This window comes from Pelophylax lessonae (assembly GCF_965119305.1).
Source record: "Pelophylax lessonae genome assembly, chromosome: 7".
Lineage (NCBI taxonomy): Eukaryota > Metazoa > Chordata > Amphibia > Anura > Ranidae > Pelophylax > Pelophylax lessonae.
In genome coordinates this window covers 268,295,282-268,321,374 of record NC_138774.1, presented here as the reverse complement: position 1 = coordinate 268,321,374, position 26,093 = coordinate 268,295,282, and the positions used below count along the sequence as shown (strand labels likewise).

At 43.0% G+C, this 26,093-nt stretch overlaps 1 protein-coding gene across 1 annotated transcript in view; it reads right to left on the bottom strand.

The window, feature by feature from the left end:
• The window catches only part of COL27A1 (collagen type XXVII alpha 1 chain), a 582,809-nt gene that overhangs the window by 340,081 nt on the left and 216,635 nt on the right, over positions 1 to 26,093 (bottom strand). The window contains exons 13-14 of the mRNA XM_082264626.1: positions 12,803 to 12,856; positions 11,242 to 11,286 (exon numbers count right to left, since the gene is read on the bottom strand). Of these exons, the coding sequence (XP_082120752.1) occupies positions 11,242 to 11,286; positions 12,803 to 12,856 (99 nt within the window). The remainder of the gene's footprint in view (positions 1 to 11,241; positions 11,287 to 12,802; positions 12,857 to 26,093) is intronic.

The window sequence follows — 26,093 nt, the reverse complement described above, 5'->3', positions numbered from 1 at the left end:
TCCCTGAGAGGAGGTGACCAGCTGCACCAGATCAGTGTACAAAGCCCGACGAGGCCAGTCCAGAGCCACTAAAATGACTGGAATCCCTTCGGACGCTATCCTGTGTAGAAGTCTGGGCAGAAGCTTGAGAGGAGGGAAGGCGTAAAATAGACGATACTGACCCCACAGGGCCACTAGCCCATCTGTGGCATCTGCCAGAGGATCCCTTGGCTAAGCCACAAACCTCTGCACCTTTCTGTTGAGCCAAGATGCCAACAGATCCACCTTGGGGGTACCCCACCGGAGACACACCTCCGGATGAAGGGACCACTCCTCTTGGTCCAACGCCTGCCGACTAAGGTAATCCGCCTGCCATTTTTCCACCCCAGGAATGCGTACGGCGGAGAGGGCTGGAAAGAACCGTTCTGTCCACCTTAGAACTCTGGCTACCTCCAGAGCCACCAGGACACTTCTTGTGCCCCCTTGGTGATTGACATAAGTTACAACCGTGGCATTATCCATTTGAATGTGCACTGGACAACCCTGAAGACGATCCATCCAATGATCTAGACACAGTCTGATCGCTCGGAGTTCCAAGACATGGATTGGTAGTCTGGACTATTCCAGCACCCAGATCCCCTGAGCAGAATGCTTGCCGAGGACGCCTCCCCAGCCGTACAGGCTGGCATCTTTGGTGACCACTGTCCAATACAAAAGGAAGAAGGATTTGCCCAGCTGAATCACCGGAGAACAAAGCCACCATATCAGGGACTCCCTTGTTCCCCAACTCAAGCCAGATCTGATTGTCCAGAGACTGCGGAGTCTTGTGCCATTTGATCAGAATCTCCCTTTGCAGGGAACCGCCTTGAAGGTAAACCCCATCAGGCCCAGCACCCGCATGCAAGTCCGGAGGGACGACCATCTGTTGGACAACAGGAGGAATATTTCAGCCAGCAATTTCTGGAGTTTGTCCAGAGGAAGGGGCACTCTGGCTAAGGCCAAGTCCAGAGTCAGGCCCAGATAGTCCAGTTTGGTGGACGGAGCCAGAGCCGAGTTCTGAAAATCCAAAATCCAGCCGAACCCCCACAGAGTTTGTATTGTGATCTCCAGGTTTTCCACGAGAGCAAAGGGAGACTCCGCTCGCAGAAGGAGATCATCCATGTAGCCCAGTACTGCGATCCCCTGTTGGCAGAGCAAAGCTAGCACCGGGGCTAACATTTTTGTGAAGACCCATGAACAGAGGCAAGATCAAAAGGTAATGCCACAAACTGATAATGCTCAAAAGCCACCTACACCCGGGACACAAGGGACTCCAGGACCGCCGTCAGTGCATGGATGGATGGTTGGGATCTGGAGGGACCCCCAGCCCCAGAGAGGGGATCAGGTGGGGAAATGTGGTCCAAAGACTCCATGAGTCACCAGGGGCATCCCACAAAAGGTGTAAAACACTACTAAGAGACAACCCCTACCGTGCTGGCAGCACCACCTGGTTGCTAAGCATAAGGTACCAAGAGGATAATGCACTACACATGCAGCGATCAGGTAGTAAAATCATCCAGGAGTCAGTGAAAAAAAAAATAAAAAATGCCCCCCCCCCTTTCATCAGGGCTGAAGTAATGAACAGGCTAAAACTAGTGGTGTGATGCAACTTTGGAGCCTTTAATAAGGCTGGTTCAGAGCTGACAGCCCCAAAACATGTTAGCCTTACATGTTACCGGTGAACTGTCAATGCCAATAAACTGATTAAATTTATCTTCAAGTGTGACAGACCTTTATACTGGGCGTGCTTCTATACCCATCTAAAAGCTACATGCAGAGCATCTTTGTCACATTTAGAGAAGCTGTAGCCTGTAAACTTAACAGGACTACCCACATCACACCTTTTTTGGTTAAAAGCCCCTTGGAAAGATAACCTAATCCACAGGGTTTCTCATAACACCAGACCATCAGTCCAGTGATGTTACTTACCAGGGAGAGAACCACAAAGGGCAGTCAAAGAGGTGAAGAAAAGGCAGATGAGGCAAGATTCATCTCACTGAATATGTGTAGGCTAGGATCAGTTTAAGGGGCTTGGGACATAAGAAGGCGGTATCCATATAACAGAAGATAGTGAAAGTGGAAAAAAATCCGATATACCAAGAGTAGACCATATTGTTAGATCCGAGTTGTTATTTGAGCCATTTATAATAATAGTGTATACTGGGTATGCTCAAGCCCTCACAGATCTGGGGTTTATATAAGATATTCCTATTTATTCTCGGCCTGGGCTCCAAATAAATTTTAGAATTTGAGCTTGCAGTCAGCAAGATACATGTGAGGGAACCTGAATAGGCAAAACGTTAACAGGTAAAGTAATTTTAAGTACATATTTTTTACACTATGTATATGGCCAAACCATGATATAGTGTGGTCCCCATGTTGGTAACAGTTCTTTAGGATTTTTAAGTATGGGAGGAACATTGACTTGATGTAATGAGGCACAAGTGGATGTGAGTACAATATCTAGGTATGGAAGAGCGGAAGACCAATTAAATGGAAACTGGGATGTTCTATCCATTCTTACCCTTTATCCAAAACAAAAAGCATCAATAATGTCGATAATTTCCGGTTATTGTTTGCTAAATGTATATAGTTACATTTCTAGCGAGCTCTCGTAAAAATGGTGGGCCTTGCTGTATTCCCTACTAAGATTCTGTCCTCTTTTTGCCTCCTTGACTTCTTGTTTACATTTTCAACTCTTATAAAAGAGAACAAAAAAGTATATAATTAAATCAAAAATAGTTTAAAAATTTGTTACAAATTTACAAGCAAGCCAGCATGAGTATCCCACTTCATATTTACAAGCCAGGGGCTACGGAAGTACAAAATACACTTCCAAAACGTGAAGTCCCCTTTCCTGACTGTTTATAAAGGGATGAAAGAAGTTCTAAGGGAAAGAATATTTTTCCATGTGGTTAGGCTCAGAGAGGTAATAAATTTCAACCAAGACCCAAGGCAGAATTTCCTGACATTATTTTTCTACAGCAGAGCGTTTTATGCTACTAGTGGCCTCACGACTGGAGAGCTATATGTGCTGCCCAACTGACAGCTGCACAAGAGCTCCTTATAAGCAAACTGAGTACACGCAAGCTGGTATAAAGAGATCTGCTATTTCCTTACAAGTATTTCACTCCGTACTAGACTAATCATAAAAAAAATTATAGATGAAACATTTTTATGGATGTGTAAATAATTAAAAGAGTACTGCATCTCGATTGATGTCCACCTTTCCGTGAACTAAATCTGACCTACGGAAATAACCCTCTTTACACTGTCCTAAAAAAAGGCACTAAAATACTTACCTTCTTTGCAGATAAAGGGGGATCTTGGTCTCCACCCAATGCCAGTTAAGACACCAGATGCAGAAGAGTTAGTCACATGATTTCTGAGTATGACATTAAGGAAGAGCTAACAAATCGTCAGCTCTGCCGAAACTTTGATTCTCTACTTCAACAAAGATCACATGACAAATTAAATCGCAATATGTGACTGATTTCAGAATGAACTCAGAGCAGCAGTTTCTTTCAAAGAGGGATTTTGGTGCTTTTTTTGTTGTTATAAATTTAAAGCTGGATTGCTGACAGCCCTGTCTGGCAGGAGAATTAAACCCCAGCAGCTCTCAGCCTCTCGCAGCCTTAGAAGCTGCTGGCAGAAGGACTGGATAGTGCAACTGTCTCTTCCGTCTGCACTAAAAATGCAAGGATCTAATGCACGGGGGATGAATTCCCAGTGGGCATGAGACCTTACAGGTCATCTCTCACCCCCACCCTGAGACTGGACAGTGAAAGGAAAGGAAGCATTCTGATAAGCTCCTTTATCTGTCACTTTGCTTTCTCGGCCACTCTCCTCCTATCAGCATGTTCCATGAGCTGCTTCTCCCTTCCCAAATAGGAACTCTGCTGCATATAGGGCTGCAAAAGGCTGATACCAAGTCACATTAACATACCTCACACAACTTGAATAAAAAAATAATAAATTTAAGAATGTAATAATGAATACAGTGCTGCAATAATATGTTGTTTATTTTTTCAGCTTTAAAGCTGAAACTTCGTTTATGGGGGGTTTCTTTTGGGGGGGGGGGGGGAAACAGCACCAAACACACTAGATATCCCTTTACTTAAAGGTTTCTGGTAAAAAAATCTTCCTGTAGTGTCTCCTTCACAGCTAATGGATAAAGCCCTGAGCAGCTGTCACCTGGCGCATTGAGAGGTAAAAGTAGCATCACTTTCCCACCTGCCTCCTTTCTGCCATACATATTGCTCTTATTATTACTCTCACACAATACATCACACTGTGGAGATCCTGTCATTCAACTGCATAAATGGAAGAATAAGCAGTGGGCCAGAATTGGTCAGCTTAAAGTGTCTTTAAAAAGGAACATACAAATTGGTGTTTCAAGCTTCACTGGTATCATGTTTATGTTGCAGCAGGAGAGGAGTCTAGTTTTCCACATTCCTTTTAACTATAGTGCTCTGCTCTTTGGTCCTGTTATGCACTCTCAGTAGCTGGGAGACTTCAAGTGACCTTGAACTACTAATTCTACATCTGAGTGCTCAAACTCAAGGCAACAGAAGTAAAGCTGAACAAATGGGGCAAAAATAAATCTTTCATAAGATTTACAATTTATAAGAACTACACAGTTATAACAATTGAATAGGAATACGTTGATTTTTTAAATCAACTAGAAACTGTAATGTTTTTCGTGTTTTAGATGAACAGTACATGTTAAAAAAAAAAAAAAAAACAGCTTAAAAGATAATAAAAATATGTGAAAAAATTTGCGCTAAAACAAAAAGAAATAATATACAGTGGGTACGGAAAGTATTCAGACCCCCTTAAATTTTTCACTCTTTGTTATATTGCAGCCATTTGCTAAAATCATTTAAGTTCATTCTTCTTTCTCATGAATGTACACATAGCACCCCATACTGACAGAAAAACACAGAATTGTTGACATTGTTGCAGATTTATTAAAAAAGAAAAACTGAAATATCACATGGTCCTAAGTATTCAGACCCTTTGCTGTGACACTCATATATTTAACTCAGGTGCTTTCCATTTCTTCTGATCATCCTTGAGATGGTTCTACACCTTCATTTGAGTCCAGCTGTGTTTGATTATACTGATTGGACTTGATTAGGAAAGCCACACACCTGTCTATATAAGACCTTCCAGATCACAATGCATGTCAGAGCAAATGAGAATCATGAGGTCAAAAGGAACTGCCTGAAGAGCTCAGAGACAGAATTGTGGCAAGGCACAGATCTGGCCAAGGTTACAAAAAGATTTCTGCTGCACTTAAGGTTCCTAAGAGCACAGTGGCCTCCATAATCCTCAAATGGAAGACGTTTGGGACGACCAGAACCCTTCCTAGAGCTGGCCGTCCGGCCAAACTGAGCTATCGGGGGAGAAGAGCCTTGGTGAGAGAGGTAAAGAAGAACCCAAAGATCACTGTGGCTGAGCTCCAGAGATGCAGTCAGGAGATGGGAGAAAGTTGTAGAAAGTCAACCATCACTGCAGCCCTCCACCAGTCGGGGCTTTATGGCAGAGTGGCCCGACGGAAGCCTCTCCTCAGTGTAAGACACATGAAAGCCCACATGGAGTTTGCTAAAAAACACCTGAAGGACTCCAAGATGGTGAGAAATAAGATTCTCTGGTCTGATGAGACCAAAATAGAACTTTTTGGCCTTAATTCTAAGCGGTATGTGTGGAGAAAACCAGGCACTGCTCATCACCTGTCCAATACAGTCCCAACAGTGAAGCATGGTGGTGGCAGCATCATGCTGTGGGGGTGTTTTTCAGCTGCAGGGACAGGACGACGGTTGCAATCGAGGGAAAGATGAATGCAGCCAAGTACAGGGATATCCTGGACAAAAACCTTCTCCAGAGTGCTCTGGACCTCAGACTGGGCCGAAGGTTTACCTTCCAACAAGACAATGACCCTAAGCACACAGCTAAAATAACGAAGGAGTGGCTTCACAACAACTCCGTGACTGTTCTTGAATGGCCCAGCCAGAGCCCTGACTTAAACCCAATTGAGCATCTCTGGAGAGACCTAAAAATGGCTGTCCACCAACGTTTACCATCCAACCTGACAGAACTGGAGAGGATCTGCAAGGAGGAATGGCAGAGGATCCCCAAATCCAGGTGTGAAAGACTTGTTGCATCTTTCCCAAAAAGACTCCTGGCTGTATTAGATCAAAAGGGGGCTTCTACTAAATACTGAGCAAAGGGTCTGAATACTTAGGACCATGTGATATTTCAGTTTTTCTTTTTTAATAAATCTGCAACAATGTCAACAATTCTGTGTTTTTCTGTCAGTATGGGGTGCTATGTGTACATTCATGAGGAAAAAGAATGAACTTAAATGATTTTAGCAAATGGCTGCAATATAACAAAGAGTGAAAAATTTAAGGGGGTCTGAATACTTTCCGTACCCACTGTAATAGTGTCAAAGTACCAATGGCAGCATGCATTCAGTGCTTCCACATAACACAAAGATAAATGCAATAATTCAAAATAATGCCGCGCCAAAGGAAATAAATGCCAATAGGTAAACAATAATCATAAATCAGTGATTAAACACAAATAAGTGGTTATGCACAGTGGAAATTAATTGCAAGTGCTTGAAAATCAAAATTAAGCAATATCGTGACAGTAAAATAATACTGACAAAATGTGTCACAGTGAATATAAAGTGCAAGTGCTGATGTCAATTGACTGCTGTGATCGTGATAAATTGATCATAAATAATCCACAATAAATATTAAATACATAATAAATGAAGAGACAAGTCCATAATAAATAATAAAATTCTTCAGTGGTAGTACAAAGATGCAATAAGGTGCTGGTGGTCCAATACCATAAAGGTGACTCAGTGTGCTGGTAATGGTAATACTAGCAGCTCACCTCACTGTCTGGTTCACAGATTATAATGAGCCAGACACGCAGATAACACCTGTGTGCTCAGGACAGTGGGTAAGGGATCGGTCTCCTCCTCTTTCTCTCCTCACAGGATAGGGATGCCTCCTAACTGGTAATGGTATACTGAGGAAGTCGATTGGTAGACGGAACGCGTACGGGGGGAGGAGCCTGGTCACACACACTTCCTGCCTGCCTGTCATGTCTGCACTAGCTTAGTGATTTAACATGAGAGTTCCTTACTTTTATTGAGATTTAATAAACATTTAAAATGGAGAGCACTAGGATTTGTGTTTATTCCTATACATGGCCCCCCTTATCTGAGAGAGGAGAAGGAAGGAGGTAACGTTTTCACTGCCCAAATTCCTATATTGAATACCAGCGTGCCTGCTGGCTGTCCATATACCATTACCGGTTAGGAGGCATCCCTATCCTGTGAAAGAAGGAGGAGGTGACAGATCCCTTACCCACTGTCCTGAGCACACAGGTGCTATCTGCGTGTCTGGCTCATTATAATCAGTGAGCCAGACAGTGAGGTGAGCTGCTAGTATTACCATGACTAGCACACGGAGTCACCTTTATGGTATTGGAGCACCAGCAACTTATTGCATCTTTGCACTACCACTGAAGAGTTTTAATATTTATTATGGACTTGTCACTTCATTTATTATGTATTTAATATTTATTGTGGATTATTTATGATCAATTTTCACGATCACAGCAGCCAATTGACATCAGCACTTGCACTTTATATTCACTGTGACACATTTTGTCAGTATTATTTTACTGTCACAATATTGCTTAATTTTGATTTTCAAGCACTTGCACTTAATTTCCACTGTGCATAACCACTTGTGTTTAATCACTGATTTATGATTATTGTTTACCTATTGGCATTTATTTCCTTTGGCGCTGCATTATTTTGAATTATAGCTTAAAAGATAAGTTCAACTTTTCAGGCAGAATTTCACTTTTCATTATAAATAGAAGCAATTTCTATCACTTACCTTATACACAGGAGGTTTAAAATCTTGTCAGTTTAATTTAATTTTTAAAATGATTTTCAGATTCCATCACTTCCTGTAAGCCATCTCCCAGAAGCCTTCACTTCCTTGTTGCATCACAGAAGAGTGATAGGGTGTGTTCACTCTGGACCACACCTCCCTCATTACAAGACTATCTTCCACCCACCTTCTACACAATCTGACTGTACAATCTCCTTTAGATCTCCCATCAGCAATGTTGTACAAGGGCCTGCCTTATTTGATACAAATTGAATGGATTGGTCAAGTTGGTCTTCCTATTCCATAGTTCTGGTAAGTCTAAAGGAAATTATACTGACTGTACAATCAGACTGCATAGTGTATTGGTAAGCTTTAAGTTGTCAGGCCTCATTCACATCTCAACGAAGCAAAAACTCACATTCCCACTTTTTTTTTTTTGTTTTGGGGCGTTTTGGAGCGTTTTCACTCTTCACGCATGGGGAAGCCCATTCACTTGAATAGGCTGTCCTATGCATGAAAATCACCCCAAAGAAGCCTCAGAATATTTTTTGGAGTGCAGCATGGTGCGTTACCACAGTTTTTACACTTAAAGAGCCTTTAACATGCAACAACACAAACATGATGCACATTTACGGTGTTTCTGAAATTCATGGCAAATCGCACGTTTTCTGCATGGTTTAACTTACACTTGGAAACACACAGTTGTGAATGGAGCCTCATTGTTCTTGTGTTAAACGCACTAATTTCATATTCAGGCCCCTAGAGTAGTGGGAGACAATTTTTTTTGGCTCATTTTTCCAGTGACACACATAGGGCAGCTTATTGACTTTAATGGCCTGCGCTACACGTGACAAAGTACCTCATGGGGTATTTCAGACTGGTGCGAGCTGCATATTTTTTTATTTTTTTTTGTGGTAAAATGTGTGTTTGCTTCTGTGTTTGGTGTGCTGTTAACAACTAAGGACACTAAAAGCACAACTAGGTCATTTTAGGAGTATAAATGTGCTCTTGCAATCCGACAGCTGTAGGTGCACACCCAGGCTTGCCATCGGGAAAATGTATGGAAAAAACAAAGAAGTGGTGGCACACTGCAGCAATGTCCAAATGTGAAAATTCTTTGTCTGTCACCAAGCCAGAACAAGAGACACAGGAAAAGATAGTTGACACATTTCACAGGAAGAAATCGTGCTTACTCATAACTTAAGAATACACAAACATAAGGAGTATAAATGTGGCAAAACACTATACAATCTCCTTTAGAATTACCAAAAATATATAATAGGAGGACACACCATCTATACAATCAATCTGTATCCAATCAGGCTGGCCCTTGCACTACATCAGGGGTGTCGATTGGGCTGCATGTGGCCCCAGAAAGTTTATCATGCAGCCTGAGCCCAGCTGGAGGGACACTGGGGAAACCAGACAAATGGAGGGATGCCAAGGATGCTGTGCAAACATAGTTGATGGGTGAAAAGTTTGTGCTAATGAGATCAACTGGTAAACTCGTTCCCGTTTTTTACTGGTTTCTCCATTCCAAATCTACATACCAGTAGTGATAAAGCTTTCTAAGAAATACAGCAACGGCTAGGGTAAGGCCTTGTTCTCAAAATCAAAGAAAGCTTGTGTTCTTTTTTTGCAACTGAGGCGCACTGGTACATGGGGGAGCTGGATTTTAGAAAAAAAAAAAAGAAAGGGGAACTTAGCCTTTAATGTAAATAATCGTATTTAATAAATAATCGTATTTAATAAATGTTAGTGGTATAAAATCTTGTTTCTCGAGTAATCTTATGTTTTGCTGATCCACCTGTCTCAATGCAAACCTAGCAGACAGGATCTATGTGAACAAAAGGCATATTCTGTTGGCTCTAACCATATTTCTTCACAAAACTCTTTTCAGCACATTGTGATTGCACAGAACTGGATGCAGGAACCTCACCTATCATGGGTCCTAGAGGTGAATCTCACCCTCCCTTAAAAAAAGTAAATTTACATACACTAAAGGTGTCCCGCTTAATATAACAAAATCTGGGATAGATGGTTAGCGTATTCTGCCACAAAGCGCTTCCCCCGAGTGTTTTCACAATTCATCCTATTCAATACTGTGAATTATTGAATGCTCCACTCTATGGGCCACCGGTAATTGCAGATAGACCTGCTATCCATGGGCTATTCCCCTGTGGAACTTTCCTCATTGGCAGTCTTGGGAACGTTTGTGTATGTCCATTTGTTTCCGCAAGCAGTAACGGTTATGTTTCTTGCAAACCTTGTTTTTCTGTTTAGGGATATCTTCCCTTTGCCACCTCTTTAATTTAATTTTATGTAATATTTATTGGCATTATGTTATGCACAATTGGCTTGTGTCTACCAGCTGTACTATGCTGTCCTTGTATTGATCTCAAAGTATTTATTTTTTTACATGAACATGTTTTTGAAAACTGTAGCAGTAACAATACTCTTCACTAGAAACACTTGATCTAAACAATTTGTAGGGGTATCCACATAAGTCTATAGCGTAGAGATGGTTAATACCAGAAATGCATCAGTCAATGGACCACTTGACTGCCTGATAAAAGATCTATGTTCCTCATACCAACCAATCATCTTTTTTTGTGACTTGGAAAACTTAAGGACAACCGATTGAATGCTATGAGGAACTGACAATTTTTTGTCCAGGCCCCTTCAAGCATGAGGCCAAATGTCTTCAACAAAAGTGCAGCTGGAATAATTATTGTGCGTATTCTCCACTTCAAAAGCAGGCTGGAAAACTTGGCGCACGTTGTTTTCATCTGTCACTATGATATGCACAGGTATCAGATTTCACCAAAATGTCTACATTTACAAGACTTATACAACCACCAGGACTATAAACAACATTTAACCTATCACAGTCCATGTGAAAAAGACTTTTGCAGACACTTCTGGTGTGTGGAACTGAGCCAACACTAATCTACTCAGCCTTATCCGTAGAAATAAAAAGTGAAAGACAGGGAAGAATTAGGTCGCTGGCTACTTCCAGATGGATACGTGAGGCAATAGACAAATTCATGCCCACGGCTTTGCCCGCTTAAGGCGGATAGCAAGCTTCCCTAATTAAAATAGTTGGTGTTTTACGATGGAAACAGCTATAAACACCTACTCTACTACAAGCAAGAACTGGTCTCCATGGGGTGGAAGAAATTAAATGCATTCACAGAGAGATCAGTAAATAAATTAGTGTTTTTGTAAACTGTGTGCTGGGGACGGAGTTTGTTAATGAATAGAAAGGATAGGTTGGTTACTCAGTCATTGTACTTACAATGAATCCAGGGACTCCGGGAGGACCTGGGGGACCCAGTTCACCCTAATTAAAAGAGAAAAAATGTCTTACTTTACCATTTGAGGACATTGCTGCACACCTTTGTGTTGCTTAAACAGCCAATAAGCTTCTAATGTAGTCCAGACTTACCTCCTTTTTTCTGGTTTATTCTCGCCCCAAAGGTACAGAAACACTACCAGCCAAAGAATTTGACAAATTGTAAACAGCATCCAATCCATAAAAATGTACCTGTCACTATTAGGCCAGATAGGACGGCAGGGGAAGACTATGAATCTCTGGTGTGGGGGGAACATAGCAAACTTACCCTTTAATGGTAGAGAGCAATTACTCTGGCATAAAGAAAAAGTGTGCCATACAAAGGATTCAATGGCGCCTCACTGATTGTTGGACATGGAGAACGAGGGGAGTTCCTAACGGACATTGTGAAACATCTACAGATCTTTAAGCATCATCTTTCTCTGTGACTCTCAGCAATCAGTTACATGATATCTCAAAGTTGCAAAAGAAGTTGATGCTGAAATAATTCCTTCTATCAGACACTGTAATTGCAACTCTGAACAAGGATGCAGGTAGCTATATAATGCCGCTTTAATTGATATCTGAAAGGTAAAGTGTTTCCGCTCAGGGTCAGGTTTACCTCCTGAGGAATTTGGAAATAGTCAATGAAGCGTATTGAGTCGGCTGCTCATCTTTCTCTAATAATGTTGTGATTTCACTGTAGACACTTTACTCCTAGAAGGGGGGCTTCTCATCACTTAGAATTTTAGACAGTCAGCATGTGTAACAAGAGCATGGTGGTTTTGTTTTTAAGAGGTTTTACTATATGTGAGTCTTGTGGTACTACTTTGTACGGTTTTATGATTGTTCAAATAAAAAGTATTCATTTTTTTTACATTGTATGTACTTTATCACTTTTCTTTGGTACCTTGAAAGTCCATCAATTATTCTTTTATATATAATTTCTTATACCTGGGATGTTGGTATCATTATATACTTAGATTGCAATTTGTAAATGAAAACGTGATAAAAGCAATGAATTAAAAGAAGTGACATCTTTTCTTCATTTATGAGACACCCATTGGAATTGTAATCCGAAATCATTACTGCAGTACCAATATGATTTTACACCATGCTGCAAGCAAGCATAAAGAAGGACCCACACCCCAGGACCCATTTACGCATAGTTTACTACAGAGCACCAGGCACTCCCCGTGACATGCATCTTACACTTACATCAGTAAGGATCAGCGGATCGATCCCCCGCTGAGAAAAACAGAGTCCACCGACGGACTCTACAGTGTGAAAGGGGCGTTAAAGGAAAATATCTTTAAAACACATTCACATCGGTCCCAAATTAGAAAAGCGGACTAATTTGTTTACACTAATCTGCGGATCAGTAATATTTATATGCTTTTTCCACATGTAAAAGCGTGACCAAGAACATTTCTGATTTCTGTATACCATTTAACAACCTCCTGTAAAAAAAATAAACACTTCAGTTCATAACAATAGTTCTTGTGTTTTATTATCAACTACTTACAGGGTTTCCATCAAGTCCAGGAGGACCCCTTTCTCCAAAATTACCAGGGAATCCCTAAAAGAAAACATACAAAGAAAGAAAAAGGTATAAAAAAAATAAAAAATAAAGCTGCCAAGTAACAGGTTGCAGTACAATACAAAGATTCACACAAGGAGTAGAGCTGGACAAGATAACATGCAAGAAGCACAAAAGGCAGCCAATGGCAGAACACCATTAGAATGTTTTCATCTCGTCCAAATTACTTGGAAAACTGACACACAGCATGTGGCTTTATAAATAAAAGTTTTATACTATCTGCAAATTCAAAATTAGAAAAATGTTTCTAGCACAAAAGTGTGGAAATCCTCCAAAATGTTATAATTTGGTTATTTTATGATTTCCAATGTCATAGTCCATTCCAAAAAAGTGCCTGATGATGTAATATTGAATGAATACAGTTTCAAGATACATGTGTTTCTATGAAAACATGCAAAGGTTATTGCTTGGAGAAACCAAAGATTTACTTGGCAGCTCTCACACACTAACAGTCCTTTTGTTCTGCTGCCCACATTAACATTGGCCAAATATGACATGCGATTTAACATGTCAGATCGGAGCCAACTGCCAGCAATGGCACCATCTGATTCCCAAAAGTCGTTTCTGCACTACTTTTGGCGACTTTGGGGGCGATTTCAATAGACATCTGTACGTGAACCTGCACAGATGTCTGAAATCTCCCCCGAAGTCGGACTGAAAATTAAGTCTTGAAATCGTACGAGTTCAGCACGATTTCAAATCCGCCTCAGTGTGAACCTAGGTTAAAAGTGACCTCCGGGATAAGCGAATATTGTCTAAATACAAGAGGCATGTGCAATCTCAATCTGCTATGTGTATTTCTTCCAGATCTGTTCAGTAATAAAGTGTGAAATGTCTCTTTTCAGGAACGTCCGATAATAAAGACCGGTCACTACTGTTCTCTCTCCTTGTGCTGGGTGATTGCTTTTGTATCCCTGCCCACTGGGTTCCTCCCACAGCTCTGCTCTCTATATATATTCCTTGAGGCTATTGAGCAATATAGGTAAACATTCTGGTTTCTCCATGTACAATGCAATAGTGCCCATTGGTTCTCCATTGTACATGACAAAGTTGACAAGACACTAGCAATAGCAGATAGCAGGGCTTCATGGGACCAGTCATTAATAATGGGATCAACATTCGGACCTGTGAAGCATGGTACGTTTTACTTCGTATTCTATCATCAAAACTTGACAAAATCATCTATCATCACCCTAACAAAATGATCAATATACTCTGCCTCAGTTGGGTAAGGTCACACACATTATAATTTAGTATCTGACAGAGTTGAGACTTAAAATCCTTTAAAACATATTAATATTCACTGTAGTGCTGGAAAGTTTTTTTCTCTTCTCCTCTCTCACACAGGAAACTAGTGGCTGCAGAAACTTAACTAAATACCTGGCAGAGGTTCTAACCTCCCAGAATTCAGTTGCTCCCTACTCTGTTAAAAACATAAATGTTGGCTGGACTTGTGGACCAATTTGGCTGGACTAAGCTTTCCCCAACCAAACAGTCCAAAAGGTTTCATGAGAATAATCCAGCTACATGCCAAGAATTTCTATGACTAAGCCCTGGTGGGCAGGATGAAACGTGGCAGGGCACACGGCCGGTGGAGTAGCACTGGCTGAGGCCGTTCACACACGTTTTTAAACCTCGGGACGGTAGAGCGGTGTCTCATTCTTCTCTTATTGCCACTTCTGGATTAGTGGAATCGGACGCCTGCCCCCTTCTTCTGAGTTCCAGGGGAGCAGCGTTAATTGCCTTGGGCTTCGAGCGGCACTATATGATTTCTAAGTTTGCATGTCAGGGATACAGCAACACTTTTGGACCTGCAGCCATGTCTCAAGTATGCATATTCATACAAAACACCCTGTACCAACTTTAAGGGCCCATTCCCATCATATGCATCACATGGTTTTGCCCAACTTTGTCCCAAAACATAGAAAAGCTAATTTGCATTAAGTCCTATTAGTTCAGTTCACTCTATTGCACTGTGTGGGTGTGCTTTGACATAAAGTAGGGCACAATGCATTTTCACACAATGTTAGAGATGCACTACACTGTATTGCAACATGCCGTGGTGTATAAAGATGAAGTGTAATTTCAAAAAAGTAAAAAAAAAAAAAAGTAAACTGCGTTTCAGGGAGGACCTCCCCTTTGTCACTGAGGTTGCATCACTGTGATGTCACGATTTGTGCCAAAATTCTGACAACTGGATTCTGGAAAATGGTTCCATTGACTATAAGTGAGGCTTTTCCTTTCATCTGAGGTCGTCCAAGGTTTGCTGACTGCCCGCGGTCAGGGCTGGAGATCCTCTGCTGGGACACCTGACTCTTCCTAGCTACTGCAGTCCTGCCCCACTATGCCCATGTTTGTGAGTTTTTGTTAGAAAAATCATTAAATGTTATATCATCACTACACTTTAAGCCTCTTGTGCTGTTTTTCTGTGTTTGTGACATAACATTTTGGATTGCCCTTCACTTTATATCCCAATGTAGTCAGATGCCAGTAGGGACACAAACAGAAGTCAAAGCCTGCAAGTGGTTATATCCAAAACAAAGAAATTGTATTTTGACCAGTGATATATTTTAAGTGTACTAGCACAAGAGGTTTATATTTATATGCATACTTTTGCGCAGGAAAGGACCCTAGGTCTGAAATCTTTGCAATTTTCTTGTCAAGTAACAGTTGGAGATATTTAAAAAAAAAAAAACTTCTATATTCTGTTTAAAATCTAGCAATCTAATGAATAAGCAAAAACTAGTTGTGCAAAAGACTATTTCATAATCCCTTTTCAGAGCTTTTACAGTTAAGAATCCTTTCTATATAAAGCAGTTAAGCATGTGTCCGTATACAGCAGTATCCTTGTGCTTCTTTTCTTTTAACAGTGTCCTGAAAATAAACAAACCTGAACTCCAGAAATGATTTTGTATTGCATACTTACATTGGTCCAGCTTGACACAGTTTAAGTATGGATATCCAATACCATATGGGTCGCTAGGTAAGCTGTAGTAGTCAGCTACTGCAATGATAGCTGCAACCTTTGGATCCTGCTCAAATTCTATGCATGCGGCTACCCAGTGCACACTTGGCATACCTTGAACACCTATTGACATCTCTGCACACCCGCTGTGACCATTACAAGGGAGTCCCACTCTCACTACTGGATTTTTCATTTAAATTGTATCATATAGTATATATAGCATTTGGAGGCAATCCAACATCCTAGCATCAGTGGGAACAGATCTAGACCTCCAAGGGGTACAAGAAGAATCTGAGGGATGCTGAATCCACCCAAAACTTACTTTTGGGTGGATTAGTCTAGTATTTTTTCTGAATTTCACACTGATGAAAAGCAAACATCAAATTTATAGTGCTAATATGCTACCTTCCATCTCTATTAAAGGTCTTCCTTTACGGTCAGGGCCCCCTTCCCCTGTATCAATAACAGATAGTGGTTTCAAAAACACACCTGTAATAAAAAAAAAAAAAATCCATTCATCCCTATAGACCAGTGGTTCTCAACTCCAGTCCTCAGGACCCACTAAAAGGCCAGGTTTTAAGTATTACCTTGGGGAGATGCAGACTAGAGTACTGCAATCACTGAGCAGCAAATTATATCACCTGTGATGTGTTTCAGTTATCTAGCAAACCTGGCCTGTTAGTGGGTCCTGAGGACCGGAGTTGAGAACCACTGCAGGTGGAAGATTCCGCTGTCCGTTTACACCCGACTACCTTCCAATACCTGTAATAAAAAAAAAAATCCATTCGTGAAGGTAGTCGGGTGTAAACGGACAGCGGAATCTGCTTACACTCAGCTACCCTATAGAGCACAGCAGGGTATGTTTTTGTCCGGTCTGCATAAACTAAGCGGACACGGACCTGTCATCTGTCCGTCCTGATGAGCAGACATATCCCCTGCTGATCAGAACAGAAGATGCCTGAGTGAAAGGTGCCTTAATCTTGCCTTATTTACCTCTTCTGCATTGCTGGGTGTGAGGTCGCTGTCCTTTTGGGAAGATTCCGGAGAAAAGCAAAGCAATCCTCCAGTCCATTGCAAGAGTCCTCCTTTCATATTTCTGCTGCTCTGTAGTCACCAGAATCTAGTCTCGCCAAGATGTTATGGACTAAAGAGGAGGGCAAGCCAAGTATAAATCTAATGGTTTGTTTACATGTACAAGTATATTTTGGACCTGCTGCCTATTAGTTATTTATACAGTGGGAGAGGATTCAGACAGCACAAGCAGAGCTTGCATTTTACTGCAAGGTCCGCTTTACCATAATTGGCATAATAAAGAATTTGCGTGAAATGTGTGTATTACATGTTACTGTATCTTAAATCTAAAATTTAAGCTGTCAAACACCCTGTGCAGTGCCAAACCCCTTTCTTCTGGAGAAACCATGACATTACTTTGATAACTTATCTAATAGGCGTGCATAATGGTTGTAATAATGCAAATCCATTAAGATCAAAAACTAAAGTAATAAAAAACATTCACAAGGTCGAGCAAAAACCTGAGACCATCGAATATAGTCATCCGATATTTATTGCAGCTACAGTGTCAAAAAAAACACAGAAGGATTTTTCATAAACATTGCATCCCTGTGCTTTTAAGCCCAACAGTACACCAAGAAAAAGCTTGTACATCTAAAGACCCAAAACAAGCAAGGTGCTGTAACTTGGTAAATGAAGCCCAGCATGAGGAGGAATGGAAAGACCTATAAATTGAGATGACCAAACAACCACTCAACAAAGTAATGGATCAACATAGGAGGGTGAACTCTGCACTACTACTAAAAGAACCGTTCCTTTGAGGATAATTGGGTGCACACACAGAGGACAACTAGTTAAAAAAAATATAGGACAGCCATCTTTCAAACTAAAACAGCCATCACAAAACAGGAGTGGGGGGCCTTCAATAAGGTCTGGAGCCATTTTCAAGACTTGCTCTTGTGGGCCATCTTGTGATGGGGATGATGGAGAGCACATGCCAAACCCAGAGTGATGGAAGGAGTCAGGGTTTTTGGCAGTGGTATCCAAACTGAGGCCCAGGGGACAGATGCAGCCCTTGGGGCACTATTTTCATTCACTAATACAAACAATAGAAGGGGCACTCATCTAGGTAGAGCGAGGTGTTATATGGGCACCCGACACCCAAGGGACACCAGTTGCAGGTAGTGTTTATATCCTCCCAACTCTCTGTTGGCTCCATCGCTCAATAAAGAACCCCTCGTTCACTCCTTTTGTCTGCGTGTGTTCTGTTCTGCCCTCACCATCATAGAGATACAAAGAGGAATAGTTGATTATGTACAGGGGTTAATGAAGGTGATAACAGGTAGTGGTCCTGAATTCCACAGTAACTAGAAAACTCCTAAAAGTAATTTCTCTACTGGAAGTTCGTAACGAACTGAAGAATCTGGATGCTATTGCCAAACTTCCCTTTCTTGCACTTTCAAGAATACCTAGCAATGTAGCAACTGCAGGGCATACTCTATCAACCTCTAGCATACTGTAGTATTACGGATGTCAACCACCAAGTATAAAGACCCTATAATGGCATATTGAGAGATCAGGGTACTAGTACCTCTAGGTCAGACCTCATTACCCAGACTGGCAGAGGCTTAAACAGTGCAGAACAGACGGATGGAAAAAATGGGATCCAGCCAAACAGAGCAGCTTTTCCTGGCCCCTCACACTCTCTCTCCCCGAGTGTCTTGGAAGACCGTTTTGCTGGCTTGTAATACAGATGCACGTGGGCTGTATGGAACACAGACAAAAAGCTCTTTGTTTGTGAAGAGGGGTGCATTGAAAAAGAGGTGTCTCAGAGCTAAGTAATGACAGCGACCCCCCAAAAAAAAAAAATCTGAGAAAGTGTTTTCATAGGCGTATTTGGACTACATTTGCAGAGTTTTAAAATCATGCGTATTGCATGTATAAAAAGGAATGGTAAACTGATATTACAGTAAGGCATGATGGCATATTAGTTCACATCAACTGGACAATACATGCACAGCCATAGTTACAGTATAGCTAAAAACAAAACTACTCTACTTTTTACAGCTCTCTGTGCGCCCTTAAGGACAGATTTTCCCTAATTTCTCGGTCATGGAAACGTGAGGAAAACTTTCCAAAGTAGTGGGATAACCATTTTAGACAGTTGTCACTGAAACTGGTATCCCTGTTCGAAGATTTTCCCTCTTTCTTACTCAATCCAAAAGTCCAAAAAACATGGCATTAGATATATTTGAACAAGTACAAAGTGAAACTCCATTTTTACACCCTGGAAAACAAATAAGTCAGAGATGTGTCCTATATGCAACTTATTTTACAATTGCTCCAGTCTCAATTTTTCCCCATATGAATCTGCATGTTCATTGTCTCTGATCCAGGGATTTGCTGGTCTCTTCTTTAAAGTATATCTAAACCAAAGCATACAAATAAAAATATTGTTGATCCTGCCAGAAATCGTGTGCGTTGGCAGCTGCTTCTTCTCTCTGCTTCTGCAGACTGGACAACCTTCTCTATCTACAGAGCACCTTCAACTTCTTTTATGGAAAGAGGATAGGGGAGGTGTTCTGTAGTAACAATACACTTTCTGTCCTAGGCTGCAACACTCCTCTATAAATATGTACAGTACATGAGCACTAGTCTCCCTATAAAAGGATCACCAGAAGAAAAAAAAATGAAAAAAGTCTGAAAAAATGAAAACTGATGCAGTCCCCATATACAAGCATCAGTAATCTGCCATATTTGTATTTTATGGTTGGGTTTAGATATATTTTAAAAGAAAAGGAAAAGCATACAAAATCCTATGAATACCTCTGCTTCATTCCCCAGTTACTGATATTTTCTGTCAGAGCCCCTGCAAACACCCAGTACACTATGGTCCAAAGCCCATCACTACAACTCTGCCTTACATGAAGCAGCGCTCATGCACTGTGGGAACAGCTGCTCTCACTGGGAGAGGGCTACTCTGAAACTTGTTACAACTTTAAAATTTGCCCCCACTTTGTTTTTGGAAGAGAGATGAAAATCGCTCCAACTAGCTAACAGGGAGTGGATTAGGACTTGTTCAGACTACATGCACTGGGACTGTGCTGGGCAGCCTTGGCAAAAAGACTTGTTCCCTATGAGCTCAGTTCGGTGTGTGCTGAAAAAGTACTGCCTGCAATATTTTTTTCAGTGGAACAGGTTGCAATTCAAACGACTGGTTTTGCAATGTTGCATGAATAGAACTTAATGAAAAAAGCAAACAGTGTGATGCATCAGCACTATTTCCTCCCAGTACACACAAGTGGCTATGCAATCGACACAGATGCTGGTGTGAATGAGCCCCAAAACCTGACACAGACACTAACTTTTCTTTTTACTCTTTTCTTCAAAACCATGAAAAAAAGGGTTGGCTGGAGTTACACTTAAATTATCAATTTGTTTACAGGGTAACTTCACTTTCGTGGGAAAAAAAAAAAAAAAAAGAAATTGCAAATGAAGAAAAAAATCCCATTTTCTCTTTCATTCATTAACAGACACAGCTCCTAAATCTTCTTAACCATTGGGATGTCCCAAAGCAGTGTTAATCATGAGGGGTGGGAAGAGCAGAAAAACTTCCCCAAGGCTAAACATAGCCAACCAGGTAACTTAAAGCTGAACTATGAACAACTGGAGCTCACCTAAAAAAAATAAAAAAAATCACCCTCAAAGAGGACAAGTCCTCTAAATAGCAGCCTGCAAAACTTTGCAGGCCAAAAGAAGCATCCGCAGATTCCAACACATTCACTTTATAAAACTTTGTGAATGTGTGTATAGACAACCAGGTGGCTGCCTTGCAAACCAGTACCACCGATGCCTGATGACAGAAGGCACCAAGTGCCCTGACAGGGAAAGGAAGAACCTGACCCTTAATAGAATAAGCCTGAACCACAGTCTGTCAGATCCAACTGGAAATGGTCGCAGCAGAAGCAGCCAGCCCCTTGCGAGGGAGGGCAACACAATGTCTTCATTTAAATGAAAACCGGAGACGACCTTTGGAAGGACCAACGGACATGGCCAAAGAACCACCTTATCACTGTGAACCACTAGGTAAGGCGGACAAGACAGCGCCGCCAGCTCAGACACCCTGCACGCAGAGGTAATAGCCACCAAATAGGCCACCTTCTGGGACAATGTAAGCAGGGGAATTTCCTGAATATTTTTAAAGGGAGGTTTCTGGAGAACTGGCAACACCAAATTGAGGTCCCATGGTGGCAATGGAGACCGCCCTGGGGGAACCAAGTGTCTCACTCCCTGGAGAAAGGTATGCACCAAGGAGTGTAAGGCCAATGAATGTTGAAAGAAAACCCCCAAGGCTGAGATCTGGCCCTTAAATGGTACTCAAGGCCAAACACTGCTCGACCCCTCACTAGAGAAAAGCTAAGATCTGAGTCACCGAAAAGGAGCGAGGGTGAACCCTGAGGATTCACACTACACAATGTAGGACTTCAAAGTAGGATGGTAAATCTTCCTAGAAGTAGTTTTTCTAGCTTTTAACAGTGTAGGAATAACCGAGTCAAACAACCCTCTATCCTTCAGCACCTGGCTTTCAGCAGCCAAGCCGTCAAAGCCAGCGACTGTAAAGCAGGGTGGAAGATCGGTCCTTGGAACAGCAGATCTTCCCTGAGAGGAAGTCTCCAAAGAGCATCAGCGACCAGGCATACGAGATCGGCATACCAAGACCGGCGAGGCCAGTCTGGAGCCACTAGGATGACCGGAATCTCTTCTGCCTCGATCCTGCGCAGGAGTCTCAGCAGAAGCTTGAGAGGAGGAAAGGCGTACATCAAACGATACTGACTCCAGTGAGCCACTAAGGAGTCTGTGGCGTCGGCTAGAGGATCCCGAGACCGTGCCACAAACCTCCATACTTTTTTGTTGAGGCGAGAGGCCAACAGATCCACCTAGGGAGTCCCCCACTGGAGACCCAACTGATAGAGCACTGCCGGATAAAGTGACCACTCTCCTTGGTCTAACGCCTGTCGAGTGAGATAGTCCACCTGCCATTTTTCCAGTCCTGGAATGTGCACAGCAGAAAGGGCTGGAATTAATCATTCTGCCCACCTTAGAATGCCGGCTACTTCCCGAGACGCCAGAACACTTCTTGTGTCCCCTTGGTGATTGCAATAGGCCACAGCCGTGACACTGCCTGATTGGATCTGTACCAGACATTGCTGGAAATGACTTGTCCAATGATCCAGACAAAGTCTGAACGCTCGGAGCTCCAGTACATTTACATTTATCAGTAGCCTGGACTCTTCCGGAGTCCAGACCCCTGAGCACACTCTGTGCCAAGGATGCCTCCCCCCCCCCCCCAGGCTGGCATCTGTGGTAACAACTGTCCAGTACAGAGGAAGAAATTATTTTCCCAAAAGAAGTGCTGGAGAACGAAGCCACCAAACGAGGGACCCCCTCGTGTTCTGGGGCAACAGGATCAGATAGTCTCAGACTGAAGATCCTTGTTCCCAGAACACGAGGGGGTCCCTGAAGATTCCACTTCACCAGAATCTTCTTTTGCAGAGATCTTGTGTGGAACTGTGCAAACGGAACCGCCTCAAAAAGGCAGACACCATCAGGCCCAGCAACCGCATGCAAGTCCGCAGAGATGACCATCTGCCGGACAGCAGGAGCCAAATAGCCTCCTGCCACTTGTAACGTTTTTCTAGAGGAGGAAACACTCCAGAGTCAGACCCAGATAGTCCAGGCTCATGGATGGGACCAGAGCAGACTTCTTTAGATTCAGAATCCAACCAGACTCCCTCAGCATTTGCAAAGTAATCTCCAAGTTGGTCAACAGAGCAGTCGAAGACTTCACGCAAAAGCAGATCATCCAGGTACCCCGACGCAGAAAAGCTAGAACCGGGGCTAACACTTTTGTGAACATCCAAGGAGCAGAGGTCAGACCAAAGGCTAACGCCACAAATTGTGAATGCTCCACACCCACGGCAAAGAGGAGGAAGTGCCGATGGGCGACATATATGGGGATGTGAAGGTAGGCGCCCTTGATGTCGAAGGAGGCGAGAAAATCCCCCTGATGTAAGGATGCCAGCACCGTGCAAATGGATTCCATTCAGGAACTTCTGTACCAGCACAAAGCAGATAAGCGCCTTGAGGTCCAGAATTGGACATACCTTGCCCTCCTTCCTGGGAACCGTAAACAGGTTTGAGTAGAAACCTCGATAACGTTCCGACGTCGGAACCGGAAGGCTCACCCCTTGAAGTAACAAGTCCGGCACTGCCCCATAGAGATCCTTCAAGTGATCCGGGGATAAGTGCAGGTTGGAAGTAAAGAATCTTTCCGGGGGATATGACTGAAACTCGATCTTGTAGCTGGAGCAAATGACTTTGTGGACCCACTTGTCCTGGATCAGGAAGGTCCACAGATCCTGAAAACAGCAAAGACGTCCCCCTTCATGCTGAGGAATTTTTCTCCGCAGGTCTGGCAGAACCCACTCTTGGTTTGCAGGACCAAGACTTAATGGAATCTCCAGGGAAGGCCCTGAAGGGTTTTTATCCCTTGTCTTGAGACCCTGAGGGACGAAAAGGCCGCTAGTGAGTCGAAAAGAAAAGTCCCCATCTGTGACAGGACTCCTTACCTTTGGAAACCTGAGGAAGAGTACTCTTCCCCCCCCCCGTGAGGCCTTTAATGATGTCATCCAAGGACGCTCCAAACAGGCGATTCCCCCACGAATGGAAGATAGGACAAATCCTTCTTAGAAGCCTGGTCCGCAGATCAGCATTTCAGCCATATAATGCGCTGCAGGACCACTGCTGAGTCTAGAAATCAAGGGAGCGGCATCCAAAGAGGCGTCAAAGACAAACTGTAGCCCTCGGACCAACTGATCCGCCAACTCCACATTAGCAGGGGGAGCATTTTCTCATCCAGGTCCCGGGTTAAAATTTCGGCCCATTCAATCATAACTTGTGACACCAGGGTGATGGTAAACACCGGGCTAAGTGCTGACCCAGCCACAGTGAACATATGGTGGGTTAAGGCCTCCGACCTCCTATCAGCAGGATCTGAGAAGACCGAGGACTCTTCAACCAGGTTTGCAGTGGCTTTATTCAACCTGGAAACCGGGGAGTCCTCTACAGGAGGTACCGTTCATTTTTTAAGGAGGGACTCCTTATAAGGGTACCGCATTGCAAAACGCTTAGAGATTGCAAAGGTGCATTTTGGGGAACCCCACTGTTTTGAGACAATATTGTCAAAGAAAGCGGGAAAGGTCTCTCGCACCAATACAGTGCATCCACTAGCGCCTTTTCATGTATGGCTAGAGGAACAGAGGAATCATCCTCACTATCTGAGCATGCAGGGTGCGCTGACGCAGACCCGGGAGGGTAACTCGTATCCACGGCAACCTAATCAGACTCTGGATCTGAGGAGACAGAGGAAGCAGGTGAAGGCGGGGGACACTTTTTGCTATAGGAAAATAGCAGCCGTGGCTAAACAAACATGGCCGCCGATCTGTAGCACACAAGGCTACAAGAAAATGGCGGCCCCGCACGGCTCCCGGGGCCGAAAAAACGATCCAAACAGAAAGGGGGGCCTTGGCAGGCTCCCCCATAAGGCCCATCCCCCATAAGGCCCATCCCCCACCCGAGGAGCAATCGTTAGCTGGCGGTGCGCTCCCCCCACCCCCATCGCTGGCGGTGCGGTCCCCCCCCCCCACCCCCATCGCCAGTACAGCACCCCATTTAACCTCAAATGGTATGTCCACCCAATGGGGCCAAGCTGGAGGGGGGGGAACAAACTGGGAGGGAGGGGATCCCGGGGGTCCGACCTTTCCAGGGAGGGGCCCACGTCCACCTCCATCAAAATGTGGGTGCTGTCAGCCAGGAGGAAATGCTGCAACTCAGGTTCAAAACCAGTCCGTATGCACCCTCACTAGACATTTAACTTGCAGGCCAGCCTCCGTCCAGTGGGGTTATGTCACGGCTGGACTAGCATGGAGCTGCGGTCTGCACGCACTCGCTGGCTGGACTGGGGGGGGGGGACCCTGAGGATCTAGATTATCCAGTGCGTCGCCCAGTCCAGGACTTGATTGCAGATTCACACAGGAACAAAATAATACAAAGGAGGAAAAAATCCCATTTAAAAAGATAAAATTGCCAGGAACAGAGATCCCAGCAAGGAACTAGGTCCTTACTCCTGACTAGGCAGAAAAAAAACTGAATAGCGATAGCAGGAAGTGGGGAGTATACCCCCAGGAACTGCCCCATAGGCGTGCTCAAGCTTTTTTCTCTGCCTAGTGTTCTACTCCTGTAGGGGGCAGTATAACCTTATGGTCATGAGGAGCTGTGTCCATCAATGAACAAAAGAGAAACTAAGTTTAACCACTTAAGCCCTAGCCCTATTTCGGACACTTTTTGTTTACAAGTTAAAACCAGTATTTTTTCCTAGAAAACTACTTAGAACCCCCAAACATTATATATATTTTTTTAGCAAAGACTCTGGAGAATAAAATGTCGGTCATTGCAAAATTTTTTGTCACGCGGTATTTGCGCAGCGGTCTTTAAAAAGCAATTTTTTTGGAAAAAAATTGAAAAATCACATTTCACTGCATTTAAAAAATACTAAACGGTAAAGTTAGCCCATTTTTTTGTATATTGTGAATGATGATGTCACGCCGAGTAAATAGATACCCAACATGTTACGGTTTAAAATTGCGCCCCCCCGTGGGATGGCGACAAACTACGGTCAATAGAGATCTCAATCTGCGACGCTTTAAATTTATTTAACGGTTACCAGTTTAGAGGTAGAGTGTAGCTCTTTTTTTTAAATTATTGCCCACGCTCTGGCGATCGCGGCGATACCTCACATGTGGGGTTTGAACAGCGATTTCATTCGCGGCTCGACTTGCGTATACGTTTTTTGTGTGCGCGAGCTAACGGTGACGGGGGCGGCTAAATTTTTTTTTTTTTTTTTTTTTCTATTTATTTTTTTTCAACTTTATTACAGGTTTTTTAAAAAAAAAAAAATCTGATCACTTTTATTGCTGTCACAAGCAATGTAAACATCCCTTGTGACAGCAATATGTGTGACAGGTACACTTTATGGAGGGATCGAGGGTCTAAAAGACCCTAGACCCCTCCACTACACTTCCCTGTATGCAAAACGCCGAAAACGGCATTTTTGCATACAGCCGTTTTTTAAAACTGCCGCCTTTTGCAGCACAGTAACCCGGAAGTGACGTCATGGACACC